The sequence below is a fragment of the Hippocampus comes genome, unplaced genomic scaffold, assembly GCF_001891065.2.
Source record: "Hippocampus comes isolate QL1 unplaced genomic scaffold, H_comes_QL1_v1.1 scaffold111, whole genome shotgun sequence".
NCBI classification, from domain to species: domain Eukaryota; kingdom Metazoa; phylum Chordata; class Actinopteri; order Syngnathiformes; family Syngnathidae; genus Hippocampus; species Hippocampus comes.
The window spans coordinates 1853186-1876794 of NW_017805698.1; the positions used below are offsets into that span (position 1 = coordinate 1853186).

Genomic DNA, 23609 nt, shown 5'->3' on the forward strand with positions numbered 1-23609 from the left:
AAGTGCATCGCAGGTCGGTTTTCCCTATCACTACTAAGATTTACTTTGAGTAAAATTCTGGGGTCATCTTTTGTCCAATTTTGATATATCATCATACTATTTTAATTGACATTCAGTTGTCTTGTTCCTCCATGTCTTAATACGGTGCAAAGACGCTTTGAACAAGTGAGCACAGTAGTTACTGTCATGTACTGTCTTATCATATTTTCAAAGTCATTTTTTTTTTTTTTTTTTTTTTTTTTACAATGCCTATTCTTTCGAGTTCATAGGTTGCCTCATGACGACAATAGGAACATGCGAGTCCCAGGGTGACAACAGTTGGGAACCACTGTGCTCAAAGATGTTTCGTCTCACAAAGCAAGATAGAACAGATGTAGCCTCAGTGCTGGGTTGCAAACCAAAGTATTTATCGTCAGTGTTGGAAACATGCCCAGCCACAAATGGTATCACTCTTTTGGGATACAACACAACGGTCGTTAAGGTCATTGGAGAGAGGCCTCCGTCAGCTAACGGCAGTTGTTTAGGTAGAATTAGCCTCTTGAATATTAAATTCAGTTGTTACAATGGTCACAAAGAGGATAAATATGGAATCTATTTGGAAGGGATAAGAGTACTGAACTCTTAAGATTATCAAAAACTCTACATACTAGAAGAGAAGGGATAGATTAAAACAAAGCAAAAAATATATATAGTTTTTCCTAAACCCAAATAAGTCCGAAAAAAAAAAACAACATTCTGAATCATTCAATGTCCATTTGCCATGATAAATGGAGGATCCAGGAATAAATGGTAAAAATCCAAAATAATAAAAAATATTGAAACTAAAAAGGAACAAATAAACTGAGGATATGCGAATCAGCGGTGCCAAACTGTGAACATACAGGGGTCGACAGCAGCTTTAAGTTGCAATATCATCAATCAGCACTACATGGCAGACATATCTTAGTTGCGCTTCCACTGGGTCATACACTGCCCTAAAAAATAATGTGAGTAGGCTTTTTTTGGCGGATTTGAAATGGTATGCAGAACAAACATACGATCTAAATAATATTTAAAAAAATGATTATTGTTGACAAAATGTACAAAATGAGTCCTATGTTTACTGTTCAACAGTTTTGTGCCATCCTTGAATGGTAACTTTTATGCAAGAGCACTCTTTGCCCTGGAAAAAAAATAGAGCATGTGGTTATTTTGTTGTTTGTTACTGGGTTCAGATAGTGGATCTTTTATACATACATTAAAAATAAAATATTATCAAAAATGAAAAGCACCCATTTTGTAAGTATGCATGCATTTTGTCCATAGTTGAAACATTTTTGTCATACATCTGGTTAGGAAAAGTGCTGAGGAAAAGTTGTGGCTCCCTCCAGCATTTAAGTTGCCCACCCCTGTACTAGAGTGTCATATTTGTGTTTCTTACACCATCTGTTTGTTAGTTAGCAGGCAACTTGTTTATAGACAAACATGAACGGAAAGAATGGGCTATTATGATTTTGCAGTAGGGGGTGTGGGGGGAATCTGCACCTTTATGCAGATTTGTCTCATTTCTTGCCTGTTGTGCAATCATACTACCGGTAAATCAATGTCATTAACAATGTGAAAAAAGACTTAGACAAGACTGTAAATGCGGCTACAGTATTATTGCAGATGGCCAGGACAAAAGACACACCTCCTCTTCCGCTAATTAATCCATTGGCTCTCTTTAATCGAAAGTTCAGCCTCAACAATAATTGCAAAGCAACAGTCCTCAGAAACGATTCCTACCTGAGACTTGATACTGGTAAGTGAAGCAGGTGGTGTTGAGAGAACAACTTTCTGACTGTATCATTTCTGGACAGGCTGCACTTCCCACGGCAGGTAGGCGGAGGATCTGTCTGCTCCTGTTTCTCTCTGAGCCTCGTTCACATTGCTGCTTTTGCAGAGAAGAAAGCACAAACACATATACACACACACACACACACACAAATACATGGCATGATGACAGCACTTGACTTAAGTTTTATGCTTTTCTATATTTTCAGGACTCAGCATGTCAAATGGAAATGCTGCACTTTCTGCACTTGTTCAATGCTACCACTACCACTAACTTTGATGTATGCAGCTACCATTGCGCAAAACCATTCGAATTGACTCAGAATGTCAATGGGTTTGAATGACAGAAAATGTGATGGGTCAGCCATGTGTTGGTGAAAATTCGAAATAAAAGGGCTTCAGGTGATGTTAAGATCGAGTTGAAATTTATGGTAAAGTTTCAGCAAATTCAGAAAAAAAACCCTACTCCTTTTTAACTTTCAGGCTACCTTTGCCAACACAGCAGCTTTTAAAGTTAAAAGCAAGTTGCTCTTCCAATAAATTGCAACTTTTTACTCCAGTAATAAATCGAATGGACTACTCCCAGGTGTATTTAGTTTGACATGGCTGAGTACACAAGATGGGTCGAGAGTCTCTTTTTGCCAAAATTACAGGCGCATTGAGAGAATGGGGCAATCGAACATTGCCAACAGCGTCTCAAAATATCCACAATATCGCCTTACTCTTGCTGGTTCCTCTTTGTAGTCGTCTGTTGCTTCTTTGAAATTCATGCCAGTGTTTTTTTGGTTCGATAAAAACTTAATACAACATTATAGGTGAACCTCAAAAAACCCCAAACAGGGTTGTTGTTTTTTTTTACTTTGGTAGACTTGTGTTGCCATCTGCATGATGTGTAGCAAGGAGTCGCCAACTGTTATTTTTCCACAGTGGTGCACTTCAGTCACCTGCGGCCGCATCATTTTGTGTGCAATGGGCCTTGCATGTTGTAAATATATATTTCGCTGTGTTAATGATCTGTTTTGTAATTTCAAATATAGCTGATGGTTGACTGTGAGGCCTCTGTAGAGCCCTGTTTCAATCAAGCTAACTCATGTTTTACTTGTAAGTGTAAATATTGGATTAAGTCACCTTAAGTATCTTGAATTGCTCTTCTTTGACTAAACACTATTTTATGTTTTACTTTACTTTTCTCTACCAAGAGCGCATGCTAGCATGATGGCAATGAGCAACCAATTCAAAGTAGCGCTGCAAATCTTTCAGCGATAAATGAAGTGACTAAATGAGATGCTGAATACGGCAGATCCGCTAGGCAAGTCTCTTTGGGAGAGTAGCAGGAAAAAGAATGAAAGCTTTATTCGCCCCGGTGGTCCTGATTCATCAGAACATGCACTTCAATCAATGTCAGCTCCTAATGAGGCTCATCACTGGGAGGCTCATTAATCAACAGCAGTTTTCACACCAACTGTCACCGAAACACACAAATCTATTTGTACATGGCAACACCATGTCCTGCAATCTGTTTTTTGGGGTTGACAGATTAAGGCTTTGAAAGAATAGCCATGCGTACGCAGTTTCGGAATACGCTGCAATGATCCAAGTCAAGTATCACACAATTTGGCCGCCATATATAAACACTACCACCTGCGTGCAATCTATATTTAGCTCAATCCCATGCCTTGTATTCAAATAAAAATGAATATCAGTAGTATTTTTTGAGAATGATAGAAAAAGGTCCAATTGCATTCAATACATTCAAGATGGTATACTAAACCAAAAAACTACCAGAGCAGGGATAAGCTTTGAACCCTATTTTACAGAAGAAAAACATAAATGCAACATTGTAGATGCTAACAGCAGGATTATTGCACAGGAGTGCCTTAGACTGGCCGCAATAAAAGGGCACACTGACACACAGAGCACACTACTTTTGCAGATTTGTGAACAATATTTCAGAGAAATGGGCCTTTTTTTGTTAATAGAAAAAGCCACTATCATGAAAAAAAAAACCCAAAGAAAAATAAAAGTGTTGTGTTTATAGATTTTCATCAATGTGTTCATTAGTAAGGGGAAGCTATTGCAAAATCCGACAGTCGGTTTAAATTCACGTTTGAAAGTCACTTCTGTTTGGAAAGTTAAGAACAAATCTATGAACTCTCAGACGCCACAACTGTCTAAAAAGTCCTAAAACTCCATCCCTCCCCTCTTGATTTCATTGGAGCCTTGTGGAATTATTTCGCCACAAGAATTAAAGTCTGTATGCCTTTTCGACAAAAACAAATAAAAAAACAACAACAACAAAAAAAAAACAATATCTGTTTGATATATTTTAATAGGACTGTTTTCTTAAAAATCGATAGCTGCAATGTTGTGTGCCAGACTCCGTCATCCATCCTCAAACTATTTTTGTGTGCAGATTCATTTCCACCTATTACAAAGTCAAGTCAGAACTTCAATTTTTTTTTTTATTGCATCACTCTTGGCTCTTAGACCTTTGAAATCAGTTTGGGAAGATGATGTAACCACATTTCTTTGTTTTTGTTAACTATTTAAAACCTTTCCTCAGAGCGAGCGCAGAGTTTGATATCGCAGTTCGCAGCTGTGAATCAATGATTATACTGGAATGAATTAATGATTTTTTTTGGTATTAAATTAATGATTGAAAACGATTATGGGAAGCTTTTTGTCGTGCGCAAACAGTATAGGTTAGCATTTGCTTGAAATAGTGTGCCTGTATGGGTCCTGCACTAAGGCAGGAGATGCTCTTTACTTAAAAAAAAAAAAGAATAAATACAATCATGATTTGCACCGTCTATTTTGAAGCTGATTTGAGGTGTGATACAGTAACGGAAAAATACCACTTCCAAAGCCTTAGGGCTTCTGCTTTCGATACCGCAAGTGGATGATGTCATGTAATTAAGATATGCGCAGTGCATAACACACACCGGCGTCACCAGGGTCCTGCCCAGTGTCCAGGGCAGCCGCTGCTCATTTTGCATGAAAGCGCTCTCCTTGAAACAGGGATTCATAATCAGCCATTGCCCAAATAACAAAAGAGGTATGAAAGTGAACGTACCCCCAATTTCACAAAAACGTCAAATTGATGGAAAAATAATTTTGGCCGAGTGGTCGACATGTCTCGTTCGTTAATTGAATTTTGAAAAACAAAATGTCACACAAAACGCCAATAGGCAGTGGATATTCTTCTATCAACGGCTCTTGCTGTAAAGTTGTGATGTAGGAACCAATTGAAGACCGGGACAGCTGGACCCAGACATTGAACACACACAAACACCCAAAATCACGGAAGTAGGAAGAGGCAGGCATTCACAAAAAGCTCCACTGTATGACAAATAACATGATAAGTAGTAATAGCTTGACAGAAATGTTGCCCTGTTTCATTTTGACCAGACCTAACACGCTAGACAGCTGGGGAAGACACGGGCCAGGAAAAGAGCTAACCGCAGTCCATGAGTCTCCAACAACAACAACAACAAAACACAAAGGAAAACAGTCAAAAATGAGTCAAAAGTCCAATCACCAAAATCTACGTCGGGATTATAATGGCCGGCTTCCACCAAAGTTTATATGGTGGCATAATATTCCACAGCTAAATGGATCATACTGTACATATTTGCACCAATAAGTACACGCCTTTATGCGCAATATGCAATGGCCTGAAATGTTAATTTCATTCAAGACACCCAGAGAGGAGACTGTGATCTAATTCTATAGCATATTATGTTGCAAACATTTCCCTGATGTCTAATTAGAATGTAAATGTGTTTTTCAGCTTTTCATTTTGATTACACATAATTACCCTATTACAGAAGCTCCATCTATAACACACTCAATGTGTGTACAAGTCATTATTTGGGGGACAAAGTACAGTTTACTATTATTTTACTGGATCATGATGTCAGTAAAACTGTAATTCAGAACTTCCAATACAAATGTTGTGTCAAAACATGTAAAGCAGATGCGGGGACGTAGAGGTTAGCACTGCTATCTCACAGCAAGAATGTCCCTGGTTTGTCCTAAAAACAGGTAAGACTTATTTCGGGTCCGTAAATTTGACTTGCTTGCACAAGATCGAGATTAGTGACTATGAAGATTAAACATGATTCATGTCATGTTCATCTTTGTAATGTGGAGCTTTACCTAACGTGAGTCTAGATAAACAAGTCAAAACTCTTCTCAATGACAGTCTGATCATTTTCGAGGTCTAAATCACCTCAGGAATTATTTTACCACTGGGTTTGCTACCATATCACGCAAATCCACAGGCAACGTTTACCAGTCAATTTGTTACTTTGTTAAAAAAAAAAAACTTGTCAAAATTGTGCTCAAATGTGAGAGCTGTATAAAAAGCATGTGACAAGTTCACGCATAAAAGTCGAAAAAGTACCTTTTAGAAAAAAATAGAACCATGCCAGTCTGCCTATCATGACATCGTTGGATGTTGCATTTCCCAACCCCGCAAAACCGAACAAGACCTAATAATAATTGGAAAATAAAGGTGTTATCTTCAAACTGACGAGCTCAAGACATATTTTACCGCAGCGAGGGCGATCACGATCCCATATGTATTTCCGTCATCACGAATATGTCATGCACGTTGCCAAACACTTGTATCTCGTGAAGTTGCTGCTAATATTGCTTCTGTGGTTGAAAGTGAGTGCAACATAAGTCAACTGTGTGAAAGAGAGATGGTATCATGAAAAGCATCGATGATCGCCCATGTTGGTCACAATCAAGTGAGCCGATCTGAGTGTGAGCGTAGCAATCAACTGACTGCGCAGTCAATGTGACTTGTCTTCACTTTAAAACATTAGATTCAAGCGCTAAATTAAGACGACAGGCTTAGCTCAAGACGCAATAATTCTACACTCACCTGCTCTTATTTTTTATTCATGGAGCATAATACCGACTATTTCACTGTAATTTTATAGTCAGGGACTCTTTGAAGAACTTGAGGGGGTTGGAGTTTTGTTCTTAAATAACATCAAAGACCTTTTTGAAAAGATACGTTTTCCAAATTAGCCTCTTAATTGCTTCATTTGTACTGACGGAAAACAAAAATGATGAGCGTTCGCCTGGAACAAGAAATTAATGTGAAAATCTCTCTCTCTCTCACTCTCCATCTCTCTCTGTCTCCATACATATAGTATGTGGTCCATGTCTTACGTTAAAAGAATAAACCATAGGAATGATGGCGTCACCTATCCAATAACAAATGGTGTTTCTTACCGGCAGGCAGTTGCTCCAAGATTCCCAAGGTGACAAGACACAGTCATTGTGGCAGGCCAAAAAGCAGACCTGGGCTCTGGGTGGCATTTCCTCTTGATCACACTGACTGTCCTCCACAGTGCTGACCTCCCCACTTTTTCCCTTCTTCACACACCTGTTGGAGCAGCAGATGCAGCTGTATTACTAGTCTCCAGGGTACTCCTGTCTAGGTCTTTCTGGAATACATCTCCAAATTTCTGTATTTAATGTACAGTCATTTTATTCCATCGCCTCTCAGGTTCAGTTAGTACTTTCAGATATCAATTTGTTAAAACAACAACAAAAAATCTCTTAAAAGGAGTTTGCACATAAAATCTTACAGCTAGTATTAACCATGGTGTACATCAATGTACAGGTAAAAATATGTAAGCTTGTTGGCTAGATGTTTCTACAGCTTGTGTTCACCAACTCGCTGCAAACTCAGTACAGGGGTGCAGTCATCTTTTTTGCCATCATTGTGGCATTGTGGGCTGGTTCAAGGCGGTGTGCAACAAAACGAAACATAAATCCTATCAACAAAACTACGGTAAACATAAATACTGTACTATTTCTATAATGTTTAACCTCAATGGGGTTGCAGCGAAGCGGCAGGGTAAAACCCTGGACCCGTAGCCAAACTCAGGGCACATACAGCATCCCACAAAGTAGTCAATGTGCATGGATAGATTTGAGTGATTTCTTAAATCAGCATCACCTTAGTCATTCAGTAGAAGCATTACGAGTGTTTTTTTTTTTGTTTTGTTTTTTTACAATTTTCAGATGTCTGAAACAGATGAATTGGATTTTCCTGAAAAATCAAGCCTTGTTAAGTTCGCATAGCCCACTATATCAAATCTGTGCATACATTCAGAGTGGATCAACACTTAACTGCTTTGCCTACTTTAAGTGCCACTCATTAGAAGGCAGCTGTTTGCTCTGAATGTTCTCTCTTGGCATTGCGAGCACCAGGACCCGAGCCAATCCAACAAACCCCCCTGGTGGGTGTTGCCATTCCAACACTCTGCCAAGGCTCACTCGCTCACTCACTGACTGACTGACCTGATCTTGCGGCTTTGGACTCCCTCCCCACAGGATGGCGAGTCGCCCACCGTGTTGATAGTGCAAATGGACCAGGGCTCGATCCTCCACTCGTATTTGTTGCATTCACTGTGGCATGGCAGAGCTTCATTTACCTGGACACACACAAGGACAAACACTCATTATGCAGTGAAAGCAGCAGTGTGTGTAAATAAAGATGGACACGCATATAAAATATACAATGTAAACACCCCCACCGCCTTCACTACCTACAAAGCTGAGAAAGGAGCCATTCCTGGAATTGGATAGAGAAAATTAGTCTTTTTTTTTTTTTTCATTCCATCGAGGTCAATCATAACCACAGTTTCACACTGAGTTAAGGTTAGGTAGGTTTCAAGCTACATAAAGAGGGCTTGAATGAAGATGAACGTGTAATGGAATATAGAGTGAGCTCATCCTACGAGCGTATAGGAAAACATTTAGCTCACTCATGGGTGAATTTAGAGAATGAGTGAGCCGCATGGTGTGTTAAATGGATGATGAGTGGGGGAAAAAAAACAAAAAAAAACCCACCGCAGGTGAGGGTGAATGTTATGCCAATTCCTTTTCAGCCAACTGAGACAGCGAGTCTGGAACAGTGACGAAACAGACAGAAGAGCCAACACCATGCTCCTGTAAACACGTTTACGCTCAAACCGCGTAATAGTCGGCTGCGGTGGAAGGTAGACTCCAGAGAACAATTTGTGGAAAAGGCCATGACAAGTTGTAATAGGTGTGTGTGTGAGTGCATGTGTTTGTATGTGTGTGTGTAAAGTAGAGAGGGGATGACTGTTGAGCATTGCTTCCCCTCCAGGCTGCACAGATGCCCATTATACACCCTCATCATCGCCCATCTGTCCCCCCAGATGCCCCTGCTGGGTAAACTGGCAAATAGTCTCCTCACACTTGCTCCAACACTTTAGTGGCAGCACAGCGATCCACGGTGTCACCAAGAAAAGAATGACTTTCAGCAATGTGAGTATTGGTGACTATTACCTTTTATTTAGTGTGAAATCATGTCAGCCACACAGACAGTACAACAATACACAGACGGAGCAGAATCCTATAGAATATCTTCCCGAGTAGATGTGACATGACACATTTGTAATGATTTTTCGCCGCAGATGGAAAAGAAAAAATACTGAGTCGGGTCTCGGTCTGCATTTTCTCTTAACGCGCTATTGAAATGACGCATACTCTTCTGATAAGCAAGATGATATAAAGAACCCGAGTCACTCGAAGCTGACTTTGACATGCTTTAGCGGCTATTCACAGTTTATCAGAGCGCTAGAATTCTTTGGAAATATCAGCCTGATTCCCTCCAGTGGAAAAGCAAATGGATGCCGCATAAATTTTTTCCACACGACTAGCAGCACTCTCTGAGGAAACTATTGTTCTTTCTCAGAAGTAAAGACAGCGCAGGGTCACAGGAGCATGTGCGAGTTGGACAGATCTTGCATGCAGTTTGTCTTCATTAGCTAAAGCAGAGTTTAAGTACAGAGTGAATAGAACTGACCTGGGCCTGCGTGGATGTCCATATTAGCAGTGCATGACAAGCCCCAGGTTGGGAAGGGAAGAGAAGAACAATGATAGGAGCATTAGTTTACTACCTTACAGAGATGTAGAATTGTGCCTCGAGTTCACCTGATGTGACATTTTTAAAAAGGATACTGCTATTGGTCCATTTTACACTACCCTAATTTTTCCCTTAAAAAAAAAAAAAAAAAAAAATAAGTCAATCAGTTCAAGTTCAATGAATGGGACGGTAGAATTATGCCTCGGGTTCACCTGATGTCACATTTTAAAAAAAGGATTCTGGTATTGGTCCATTTTACACTACCCTCATTTTTCCCTTTAAAAAAAAAGTCAATCAGTTCAAGTCCAATGACTGGCTTGTACAGAAGTAGTGAACTGCCAGAGATAAAAAAAGCAGGTAAGGTTACATAAAACTCATAAGTAATGTACATTTTAAAGACTATCCAAAAAGGCGCATTCTCCCGACCAGTGAAAGCAAAGCAAGCGACAAGGGCCATACACTTATGGGAACGTCTGTAAAATAATTCGGAAGGACTTTCTGAACAATGTCTGATTTTCACTGGCGAACACAAGTGTGTTATGGTGTGATATATCTACATAAGGTCCAGAATACATCATACTTTGATCCCGTGATTTCTTTAACTGGAACTTGAATTGTTTATCGGTCTTGCGCTTTTGTTTCTGCAGTACTGAACTGCAGGAATTTGAATTATAGGGGGGGGAAATCGGGTGTTCTCCAACGTTTGCCGGCAGTGTAGAATATCTAATCAGCACAATGTATATCTTCTATTTGAACTTGTTTGTAATCTGAACATGATGGAAAGAAATGTGTGGACAAGCAGAGCAAATGTTTATTTTGCATTTATCATTCAGAGAGGTGTTTTTAATGATTTGATTTCCTGATTTGCACTGTTTATTTATGACGCGTTTCCATAAGAGGCAGCAAATGTGAAATATTTGACTATTAATGATTAAATCTGCAATCAAGAATGTGATGTGTTTGCCCGGTCCTCAGTGTGATCCTCTTTTAATATGGACGGAATCAACTCACACATTGCATTTATTCTGCACTAACATGAATGGGCAATGGAAAGACCGCTATGGAAATTAAGAATTGTCCCTCTCAAATTGCACTGGCCGGTCAGTGATCTCATCTCCAACTGTTTGACACGACAGTTATGTTGCCCTTCGACTGTCTTTTTGTTTGCCCTTGCCTTGCAAAAGAAATATCAAAGATACTCTCTGAAAACGGCACAGCATTCGAGAAGGTTTCTTAACAATACAGCCGTGGTTTGTGAAACTACATCTCGAATCATTCAACTGTCGCAATTGTGAGGATTCCTCAAAGGAAATGACAAAAACACCATGTGTCCATCTGGCGAGGTTTTTGAAGACCATTGCACACGGGGAAAATGCAGGTATGGTCAATGTGGTGCCACAAAGCAGCTAACAAACCTGCAAACTCTCACGGTCAACATTGTCCCTCCCAATATTTGTTTGGTGCCTCTTTCAGCAGCTGAATGCATATAAAAGGCACCGAGATGGTGTTACACTGTTAAGACTGTCAATATTTACAAAAAAAAAAAAGACGAAAATGACTTCACACATATTGGATACTGTCTCATGCTTTGTGTTTTTAATGAGGGTTAAGGATGATTGAGTGCTCATTTCCTAGCACTCAAGTGATTTGGATAATTTGCAAAGGTGCAAAGTTGACTTTTAAACTGCTGCAGTTGGATGCAAACAGCTGGGCAACCGGTGAGCACACTGCTAAGCTCTGAGAAATTAATTTGTGTGAAGATGGTGCGACAAGGCGGCATGCGTGAACATATGTTTTTTTTTTTTTTTTCCAATGACTGTGCACTGTATTTAAACAAGGCAATTAAAAATGAAACTTGTGTTGTCTTGGCTGTTAGTTTTATCAGCAACAAAGAGGCTAACCCTTTCAACTAGATGCATTATCACATCTTGATGTTATTAGTGTAGGAGACTGGACTATTTCAGAATTGTTTTTTTTTTTTTTTTTTTTTTTTTCTTTTGTTGTGTGTTCGCAACCCCCCAATAGAATTTATTTTGTGATTTCCTCGCTGGATTTTCTGTTTTGTTGTATTATTTTCGATGTTCTTAGTGTCATTGAAGTTATCATTAATTTACGTTTTTCGGAGGTGGTCTTTGAACGCCTCTCGAGTCGAAAGGCACAAGAGAAGGCACGTTGTTGGACTGAGACGTGTCTGTATTTGTTTGAGAGGGTTAAAAGAATTAATAGTGTACGTTTAAAACAAACAAAAAAAACAACAACACTACAGCTCTCTTTGTTTCGGAGCCCTGAATTTGAAGAAGGGTGGGCTACAACTACTGCACAAAAGTCACACTTCGTGACTGAGGAAATAATTTCACAATATAGCCATTGAAAACGATGTTACTTAGTAACTGAGGGTTTAACACTGAGTGATGTCCGTGGTCCGACCCCAACTTGAGCTTTGGGGGAGTCTGTGTCAATACAATATGTGCATACACAGCCCACTATGCAACAATATCATTGGCACACAGCACATCATTTTGTTTCACAGTTGGCAGAGAAGACCAAAGTGACATTAGGCTTTGGACGTGATCTTGAAATTCAAAGTTGATTGTACTAGCTTTGTACCCCCTTTTACATATACACTACCTTTGTAGTTTTGAGTATTTCTGATTTAATTTAAATACTTCTTACTTTATTCCACTATACAAAAAGCAAAATCACGTGTTGCCTTTCCTTGGTGAGGGGCTAAAAATGATGTCTCACTGAGTGCTGTTACTGTGACATTTTGTTATTAGCATCTTGAGTGAGTGAATTCTAATACAAATTTACGGTTGGATAATCAGTGTTCACTTTGTAGTGACAAGGTGACATGACATGTCCGTTTTCATTCAACTGCACTTGCTTGCTAGTGTGGTTCGCTTGGTCAAATGTGAATGCTATCATCCAAGCCCTTGAGTGCACCCAAAAACAAAAGTACGGTTTGGGTCATATGAGCTCAAACGCATACACTGAACTGAAGACTGAACCATATTAAGATGACAGATAATCTGAAACATCGTAACAGGAAAATCCTGTTCAGTTGCACTAAGTGCTGCGTTATTGTTAGGGCAAATACTGATACCAGGTACCAGCATCAGGGTGATATCGGCCTTATTGTTGGTGCTATATTGCGAAAGATTGACACATCGGTGAATTGTCATCGGCATCATAAAGAAATGTCTTTGTTCATATGTTTTTCATTTCATATTTATAGAGGGGGTCTGAAATGTTTGCATATTAATATAAATATACATCATTACAAGTTTGATTTACATTTATAGGCCCATCAGAGGACAGAAATTGACTGGCCAGGTCATACAAACTTCTTCATATAATGTCCAAAGTCCTTACTGGACTGTGTAAATCATCTTGGTAAAAAAAAAAAAAAAAAAAAATTAAAAAGTAGTTTTGTATCTACTTAACTAAATAAACACTGTGTGTACTTTGGTACACGCCACATCTCGCTCTGAATCAGTAGAAAGGTTCTTTTTTTTTTTTTTTAGATTTTTCTCCACTAAATGTAATGAAAGCATGTTTCCTGCAAAATGCCTATTATAAATACTGTATAATGAAAATTATTGTAAGTAACGTGTGTTGGATCTGTGATGCGCTTACAGAGCAGCACACACATTCACCCTTGAGTACTGTATTTATTTGTGTATTCAAAGACACACATCATCATCTTGTTGCCAAAACATTTTAGATTCACTCATGAATTCGCAACTGCAAGCGTGTGAGGGATTAAAAAGCTTTCGGATCAGGGAGTTTGATCTTGGCTTCTTGTTAAAAGGAATTAGTTTGAGATTACCAAAGTAACAACACCAGATATATTGGAAAAACACTGGCACAGGGAAATTGCTTTGTTGAATAATAATGGTTTTAAATCCCATTCCAAAAAAGAGACACCTGTATGGACTTCAATTAAATCTATGGATGGTCATTGACATAAATAATTTCAGCCCGTCCAGGATTGACCGAAAAGAAAAAAGGGCTTCTCCCTAAATTTGATTATTTGTGTGTGTGTATCAGCTTGTGTTTAGATCATTGTGCTTCAGTCTCTTCTAGAAATGTTTTTGAATCAGACCACCTTGGATATCATCCTATTTTTCAAGCCCAAGGTCCCTGCTCAGCGGGTGTTCCAGACATCAAGCGCATTTCAAAAATCTAACCCCCTGTTAAAATGACAGTTTATGGTAATATAAAAAAAAGTTAGAGAAAGGTGGTTTCAAACGTTTTTCACCATTATTATGACCTACAAAATGTACAACTCAATTACTTGTTTTTCATATTTTTGAGAAGAGAAGTAAAAATAAACAACTGGAATTATGTGGTTACACAAGTATGCACACTCTCATATAACCGAATGTGACCGTTGAGCCAGCAAACGCCTCCATTTCTAATGCCTCTGATTAAACAAGGCTGCTGTGACCACCGGGAATAAATGCTAAGCGTAGCTCCAAAATACGACGATTGTTCTCAATTTATACCATGGGAGCAAACATGCTCTGGGGCTGCCTGGCGTCCACATTTTATCCGCAGAAAGCCTTGACAGAATGTGAAAACCGTGTCTGACCTTGATTAAAATGGGAGAAATGTGAAGGACCCTATCAAAGCATGCTAGGTCTGGAGGGAACATACGGCCACCCGAGTGCACGGAACAACCGTAGTGCGTTTTGGAGCCTCCGAGAGTCCCTGCCTAACCCCCCCACCTGCCGCCCCAGGGTCAGTCACGTTTAACTTGCTCGCCCGTGACAAAACTTATACCAAGATCCAACAACACTTGAATACGGAGAACTAAACTCGCCAAATTTCCCAGGCGCACTAGGTAGCAAGGCAAACAATGCTACCGTGGCCGCAGGGAACGCTGTGTAAATGTAGCCTGACATTTCATTGTAAGCAAAGGAAACTTACCAAAGGAAGTGTTAAAGATGAATGCTCAGACCTTCAAGTCTCTGTGTCTGATTTCGCCTCATCGATAGACTAGACTGTTATTCAGTAACTAAGGCTTTAGTTACAAATGGCTTTTCACACAATATATCACCTTGTGAGATGGAAAAGTGAAGCAATGGTCTTTGTGCGAGCAACGGAAAAAAAAAACTACTGACATGTTTTTTTTTTTGTTTGTTTTGCAGTCTTGACAAAACATGGTGGAGATTATAGAGTCACATACTTGGTTGTCATCAAATAGGAACAATAGCGATATTTGGTGCTGGTGTGTCATCATTGTACCCTGACAAAAAAAAAAACAATACATTACGATTTCGATATGTTGTGCCCCTAATCATGAGTACTTCATACGGTTTTGCTGCCGGCGATACCTTACAGCAGAAAAACAAAAAACAAAACATCATATTCCTCTTAATCTCACCCACATTGCTTTCTTTCTTAATAAAGGCAAAATACAGTATAGTCACGATTAGAGCAGTTCTTTGGAAAATGTATTACTGCTTGGCATGATGTTCTGTTTATAGCAATTCGGCATGAGATTTGGCTGCTAGCAATACAGATGATTTTCAAAGCAACAGAGGGTGAACTAAGACTGGGGCTCTTCAAAATTAGCAACACATTTTATGTTTTGCTTTTACTTTTCCGTAACCGGCCTATGATTGTTTGTATCAGTCACTGCCATGGCTCACTCTTGTCACAATATTGGCATCAATAACCTGCTTGCAAGCCCTCCTTAACCAGTTTAAGAGCACTTTGGCAAACAGCAAGGCCTCGCAAGGTGAACATATTCCAACTCAAGTTTGTTCCACCAACTTACAGCAGTCATATCGAGACTGCAGTAAGACTGACAAGTACTCAGCGGATCTTCGTTGAAATTCTTCGTTCATGTAAACCAACTGTTTCATCAGATGTCTGGGAGGCTCTCTCCTGTGGCGATTGTGAGGGCTGCTGGACCTATTGTTCATTTCTCACACTTGTGTTGCATAAAAAAAAAAATAAAAAAAAACGTGCCCAGTTTGGATGATCCCACCATTTATGCATGACTTTGCTCACTGACTAATAGTTTGACGTCACATCCAAAACCCACCGACAAAAATACTCCCACCTTCAAATTTCCATTTATGCTGCAGGGCAATGTTATGATTAAATAATTATTTAGCCATTAAAAAAAAAAAATCTCCTTTTCTCATTTGTTACTTATTACCAAGGCACAGTTGAACGAGACAGCATTGCATTAGTACTTCGTTCCACAAGCATTCCATCCCTGAAACAGCTTCCAGTCATAACGTGAAGCAAACAATCCTTTTCACATCATTAGAGTTTTGCAATTAGATCTCCTGTTACAGCAGAGCTGCTCCACTATCATATCTCAAATGAATAATTCCTAGCTTGATTAATAATCTCTGATTAGCACCGGTGATACAGATTCACCGTGAGCTTTTAATGAGGACACCTACAGACCAAAGTATTGTCTTTCTTTTAACTGTTCAGGATAGTGATCAAATTACAGGAGATGAAAGTACCATTGAAGCAACAATAATGACAAATTTGATGAGAAATGATTGCGGGGTCATTCTAGGAAACCTCCCAAATGAATTATTTGCTGTAGAACTCGGGGGCAAATTTTGTGTAAATTACAATACAACAATTAGGTGTATAATTATGTGTGTTAAAGGTCAGAACAGCACACTATAATAAAAATGAAAATGGGGCAAAACCCCACTTTGGGTGCCCTAATCAAAATGTAAAATGTCAACGATAAAACCTTTGTTCATTTGGGTGAGCCTAAGCGCCACTCACCTTCTCCCCATTTTGAAGGGTAAAGTTCTTCCTCTGTGACTCTCAAACTGGTGAAAACATTTGGCACAGATAGTTTCCTGAATATCAACCATTCTGAGTTGGACCTTGATATTTGGGTCACCCAGTGTAGCCAAGCACAACTACAGGACCTGCGATTGGCTGGCAAGCGATTCAGGGTGTCCCCCGCCTACTGCCCGAAGACAGCTGAGATAGGCTCCAGCAACCCCCGCGACCCTTGTGAGGATAAGGCGGATCGGAAAATGAATGGATGGATGGATGGATGGATTGACAACTGCAGGATTGCAACAATGCCTCAATTGTCTTCCAGAAAGGAAATGAGTCTCTATTAGAAATGTATCTTTACAAAACAGCATTTCGGTGGGCAAGCCGAAAGAATCCTATCCCTGCACAGGACAGACTGGGACATGTGTTGATGACCTTACGGTGAGTATATCACATACTGTATGTTTGATCAAAACAATTTACCATTCTTAATGCTTTCATCTTGACATTCACTGAACATCCTCCAAATACTCAAAAGTTTCCTGTTTGGCTCTTTCAGCTCCACACATGAACACAATGGACATGAATTCAAAATTGCCCGCTCATCAAAAACTTACAGAATTATCGATCGGTCAAACTGTTTTAGATCAGTCAAACTGTTTTGGATGTGTACTCACGACTCGTTATAAGTGAAATTTTGTTAAAATATATCTAGCGCCCCAAAAGTAGCTGGCTACAGTTTTATGGACTCGAGAGTTCAATATTTGCTTTTCAGGGACTATATATCACACTCCACACGCGAGCCCGTAGCTTACAATCCCGGTCAAGCATGGCCAAAGCAAAATCTTGCATGTGTATTGAGTAGCAAATACAATAAACACCATTTTAGTTGACATCTGCTCTGAAGTAAACCTCGTTTACACCAGCCATTTAAGAAACAGCCGTTTAACTTGAAATTACAAGTCATTCCTTAAGGTTGGACCCAGCTGTGAATGCCTCATTCATGATGTATGGGGCTGTCATCAGACTCAATGAACAAAAAGCCATGTCCCATTTTTATTTAATGCGGCAAAACAATATGACGTGATTACAAGCCAATTTGGACAATATACGAGCAGTTGATGACAACATTAGAACAGAATAGGGAACAAAGAAACTCAACAACCCCCACACAAAGGCGCCGACAAATGATGTCGGTGCACTACCGCAGCAATACTGCACCACAACAGCAGGTGATGCAGTGAGATGAATATGATAATTATCTCCACCAGACTGGCGCTTAAGTTGTTTTAATGACAACAAATGTTTTCCCAAATTACTCTTCAACTGATACTTGTCAAGCAGAGTCGTGGATGTGTAAAAATAACATCAAAGATAATTTAACATTGTATATTTAAACATACATTGGATATTCAAACACTCAGAGAGTCAAACAAACCACAAAATGTCTGCTAGCTCAATGCTAACATATACAGAATATGAAATGCCATAACTAGGCGAACGTAAATTAGCATTGATTTGACGGTAAATCCTTATGAACTTTCAAAGAATTGTCACATTAATTGAACACATATGGCGTAGCAACACATACAAACAGAACATATAACATTACTCAAAGGCCTGTATCGTCTCTCCCTCTGAGGTATCAATATTAAACAATATTAAAATGACAATATACACTTCATTAATCATGTGAGGAAAATTGGGTGATAAATTTTGCTCTACTACCATACGCTGAAGCGTCCTTTTCTTCATGCTGTTAATTATGCCATGCCCGGCACGTTGCAGCACAATATGCTACTACATTAAATTTGGAACTCTGAGTTGCCTGTATACAATGCATAATCCTTAAAAAAACAAAAAAAAACAAAACAAAACAACCAGATAAAAATCTATGGGGGTGTAAAGGGTGAACCGTGACATAGAAGAACACTGCTGTCACAAATCAAACCAACTGACCATATTGGAGATTTGTTTTCAGATGACTAAAAGTGCCTTATACTGTATGCGTACACATGCACCTACGCACATACACGCACGCACTCACGCATATGCCAAGCATGCATTGGTTTCTTCCCCCAGACTGTATAGGAGCCATGAATATGTAAAAAAAAATAAAATAAAATAAAAATAAAAAAAAAGTTCAATCCAAAGGTTAAAAAGCTGGACAAACTTTCTCTCGGACCGGTAAATGCCCATTGCCAATGGACTAGTGGCATTAAGTGCACAGATTATGTTCAATAATTTCCATATAGGTTCACGAGTGGCTCGCACCCTACTCCCAAAATTGCTCACATTTCTTCATCTTCCGTTTCTGTTCAGTGTGACCTGCTGCAATCAAAACCCTAACACACCATTTTATACGGTGTTGAAAAACACATTTTTACATTTCCGTTACTAGTGTATGTTCAGAGTACCGCTAAAAGCATTTAGGTTTACAGTCATAGCCACATTACGAACGTAGTAAATGATTACTAAACATCTTTTTAAAGAACGATGTCAGAATCATATTCTAGTCAATGTATAAACCCTCACTCTACATACTCGAACTATAAAGTGGTACTAAAATTCAAAAGTCTTAATCAACAAACTATATTTTCCCCCTAGCCCCCGCCCCCCGATATGCACTACCCAACAACACAAGAGAACATTAAATGTGGAAGTACATTCAATGCGGAGGTGACACATTGAGTTTCTCCCCATCACTTTTGCTCAGTCAAGCACGGGATGATAGAATGAAGTGTAAATTTCATCTCTGTCAAGCCAGTCTCCTTTAGCCCTCATGGAAGGGAACCATCTGCTGGTCAGAATTCAGCCATATTCGGTCCAGAGTTCAATTGACATGGATGAGGGAGTGGAGTTGTGGAGGATAGGAGGCATTTATGATTTAAATGTAGCCAGTATAGCACTTGTTAAAGTACTAGCCATTGACAAAAATGAAAAGCAAAATATAATAAACGTAATAAATTGTATTTGTTGGCTATTTGTTTTTGCACATAGCATCATTGGAATGTGTTGGAAGAAGGGATTCTGGACAGCAAACGTCAGGCAACAGCTTCAGATGAATCTATTCATTTTTAATTACATTTTGCCATTTAATACGTTGCTGTCCAGAGTACAACATTAGGAAAAAGGGACTCATTTACTCAGCCAAAGTAGAGCTTACAGTATATTAGCTTTTTAGCCACAGCCGTGACAGATGTAACTTGCTTTACGAGAACCATTTGGTAACATAAACAGCAAGCCCTGCTGTAACCCTGGGATAAATCTGTGAGGGCCTTGGCAATAACGGGCACCAGTTTAAGTGGCCAGGGTTATTTCAGGGCATTACAACCGGGGCTGTAAAGACCTTGTTAGCGGGTACTTAACCATCTGTACACAAATCTCCTCTTGCGAGTCGCGCCTCATCTCCATACTGACCTCCGCAAACTACAGTGTCCTTTCAAAACCATTGAAGCGTAATGGCAGCAATCATAAAACACACCTCCCCTTTAAACCGTGACCTACTAAAACATGTGCAGTTCACAACCACAAGTAACACCTGCCTGGAGAACCAAGGTGGGCAAACTTGTGTGCCCAAGGGCTGCATTGGCTTTTTTTAATGAACAAATGGGATGGGTCAATGGTAGATAAGAGCCTGTTTTTGTTGTTTGTTGTTGTTTTTTCTTAATCTCAAGGAGAGGTGAGAATGTAAAGAGTCATATTCATTCATGTATTCATGTGACAGCACAAGGCAACAACAAGAAAAAAAAATATTCACAGAGCATCCAGAAGCTTTTTCCAACACCAAACCAATTTCCCTGCAGTATGCTGTACGAGAACAGGGCTTATCTCCAAATAACATCTTGTAATGCATTTGGCCATTAGGACAAATTGACTTCCAGTGGATCCATGCAAATTACACATGTAATGGTGGTGAACATGAGTGGACTGTAAGTGCAGATTGCCCTCATTTGCATTCAATAAAAAAAAGAGAGTGCAGAACATTGTGGATGAGTGAGGGGTTAACTATTATTGCCACACCTCCATAAAATTTGAAATGCATTATTCAACTGACAACGAAATGACTCACAATAGTTTAATATGAGCAAAGCAACTGCTTTAACTTTTTTTTTTTTTTTTTAAACACAATTGTGGTTCGCAGTTACCACCCACAATGGGTTTGTCTGCCGTGGTGTTCACCTTACCTGGTTCTTCAGATCCAGTTTGGGACATGGACGGCCCCCGTTAAAAGCTTTTTCCCTCAGCCACTTGGATCTGACCTTCAACCCGCCGCCACATGATGAACTGCAGGCCGACCACGCGGACCAGTCACTGAGCTTACAGTCTAGGGGACACGGGATGTGGCACACCTCCACCATGTAGCCTGTGAATGGAACGTTAGCAGACAGAAGAGAGACGTGGAGAGAAAGAGGTCAGACTTGCACTTGGGTGACAGCTTCATTACGGGTCACATGAATAATTTCCCACATTGGCCTGTGCTCCGCCACACTTGCTCGCTGTGACCAAGAAGCAATTATCAGACTAATGAGTGCTTTTCTGCGCAACTGTGCCAGCGCTGCAATGTGAAACTTTCTCTGAGTTTTTACAACTGTCCATTACACGAGTTATATTTTGGACTTTTATACGTACAGTACACCCTTACCGGTGTCTGTACACAGCGTAGGCTCGACCAAGCGTCCTTGTTGATCAACGCAGGCCACAGCTCTGTAGCGTAGACCTTGACCACACTCCTTCACTTCTTGTTGGCTCATCCAACTGTGCAGCAATCCCGGAGTGGAAGGTTCGCGGAGGATGCAATCAGACCAGTTCCCGAAAGGTTGGGATAAGTACTCCTCACAGGGACACGCCTCTTTCTCTTCCAGAGGGTATAACGCTTCATCCAGGCATTGTACCTTCTTTTTACTGCGACCTGATGGATGACAGCATGATGAAAAAGATGGCCAGTTATATCGACTTGTGCTTGTGTCTTCAAAGACTGGACAGGAGTTTGAGAAAGACATAATGAATTATCCACTTTCCAAGAACCCTTAAAACTTGGTATGGATCCCATTTGCTCTCATTGGACACGTAATCTTGTAGAAAGTCTTTCCACAAAAGTAAAAGGTGTGATGGTGAAAAGAAAAAAAAAATCTATTGTAACCACAGATCTTAACACGGCAGTCTAATGCGTTCCATTACCAATGTTATTAAGTTTATTTTTTCCGCACACTGCATAACCGGCGAGTAATTTTGGTGATGTTTGTTTGCAGTTATCGTCATTCAAAAAGTGTCGTCTTTGAATTGCGATCATTTTAAGAGAACTGTGCAAACTCAATGTCTGTCAAATTGCAGCAACAAAAATAAGTTTGGAAGTGATGACAATTAAAATAGAAGAAGACAGTGCAAAATTTACTTTGAACGTTTTGGGAGGCATAAAAAAACAAATACCTGCAATGTCCACGTAGACAACAAAGATTCTCTAAAAATATCATGCTGGCTTACGTTCGCTCTCGATGTATATTGAGTGCATCGTATATGCTTCATTTGTATTCTTTCTTAGGCTACAAAGTGTTTGAGTCAATCCGCAGACAAAAGTGGAGAAACGACCAAAGAATTCACAGATGCTGTTGCACAAATAGTCACTAATGATAGAAACACACTCCCCCCGCAACACACCTTTTATTCATATATCCACTACTTATTTTATTATAAACATCGCATTGCCTTTTCAAATATTATTGGATTACAACTACGTTAACTTACAAGTAATTGGCCCTATTTGTAAGATTACACATCTAATGGATCTGCAGTTGTGAGTAGAAAGTACGAAATAAGGCTAATGGTGAAGTAAAACGTCATCAAAAACAAACAGCTGAATCGAACTAGGAATGCTTTCGTCATCGATGGCAACAGTTTCATTTTCTGCATTTCAATCCACACATGAAAGGAAGTACAATTAAGAGTCATTCTACCAAACATCCAACACATGACTAAAAACAAAAACAAAGTATGTCCAAAATTCAAAACCGACAAAGCATATAAATCTCAACAGAGTTGGAGATGGTGTTGCTCCGCAGGCGACATGGGGGAAGGCTCCCGCTGCTGAGGAAATGGTGTTTGACCCTAAATCAATTGGAGACCATAGCCCAGACATGGGCAAACTACGGCCCGTGGGCCGGATCCGGCCCGTTGGTCTTTTTAATCCGGCCCGCCGAAGGTTGGTACAGTACACAATTAAGGTTCGATGTAAATTATTGCATTAATTTCATTTGGACTTGTAATACAGGCATTTAAACGCCAGGTGGCGCAGTTACTTGAAGTCGCAGAGCACAAGGAGGGAGGGGGAGACGATACGGAAGCCCGGAGTAGCACTAACTAAAGTAAGTCGCGCTCGATAAGACGAAATAGCTGTATCCCCACCGCTATTTTCTGTCATTGGATCCAAAACGGCGACATGCAAGCGACTCTTTGTTGCAGTGAGTTTTACTGGAATTGTGAACATTTTTACATCCTTTATTAGAGCATGGCATCCAAACAAAGAGGAGCGGTAATGGCCGCGGAAGAGAAAATGAAGTGTATCTCATTAAACGAAGTGGGTTACGAAGTACGAAACATTCAGGAGACGCTTGGAGTCTGGAAGACTCAAATCTACGAGACTTTGAAAAACGAGGAAGCGATTCTTGCTCAGTCCGATTCGGGCTATTTCCATGCTCAGAGTGAATTGCTTGCGGCTCGACGGACAGTCAAGTAAATGAACGTTTCCTGAAATGGCTTGACTGTTATCGTGCTAAAAACTTTCCGCAAAATGGACCACTAATAAGAGAGGAAGCGAGTCCCATAGCGCTAACTATGAGCATCGAAGACTTCGAAGTATCCCGTGGCTGGCTTCAAAAATTCGGTGAACGACATCTGCTGAGCAATGCTGTCATGTCATGATTGAGAGGAGGTAAAGTTAAAGACAGTGAGTGAGTTGAAAGAAGAGCCACCAGGTCTCATATTCGTCTCATTTTGTAGCAAATAGTCCTAACTTTGTTCTATTTTGTATATATTTTTTTATATACCTGTACTGTATGCTGCAGTTTTTGTGTTATAAACAGTTTTTGGGCAATATATTGTTGCACTTTGT

At 39.8% G+C, this 23609-nt stretch overlaps 1 protein-coding gene across 6 annotated transcripts in view; it reads right to left on the reverse strand.

Annotated features, from left to right (window-relative positions):
* Positions 1 to 23609, reverse strand: part of thsd7ba (thrombospondin, type I, domain containing 7Ba) — a 168248-nt gene that overhangs the window by 16313 nt on the left and 128326 nt on the right. For 4 of the 6 annotated variants that reach the window (XM_019882540.1, XM_019882541.1, XM_019882538.1 and 1 more), the window contains 6 exons: positions 21147 to 21413; positions 20689 to 20867; positions 9671 to 9676; positions 8137 to 8270; positions 7060 to 7213; positions 1765 to 1912 (listed from right to left, as the gene is read on the reverse strand). In XM_019882540.1, coding sequence (XP_019738099.1) covers positions 1765 to 1912; positions 7060 to 7213; positions 8137 to 8270; positions 9671 to 9676; positions 20689 to 20867; positions 21147 to 21413 — 888 coding nt within the window. The remainder of the gene's footprint in view (positions 1 to 1764; positions 1913 to 7059; positions 7214 to 8136; positions 8271 to 9670; positions 9677 to 20688; positions 20868 to 21146; positions 21414 to 23609) is intronic. The other 2 variants (XM_019882542.1, XM_019882543.1) reach the window with 2 other exon arrangements.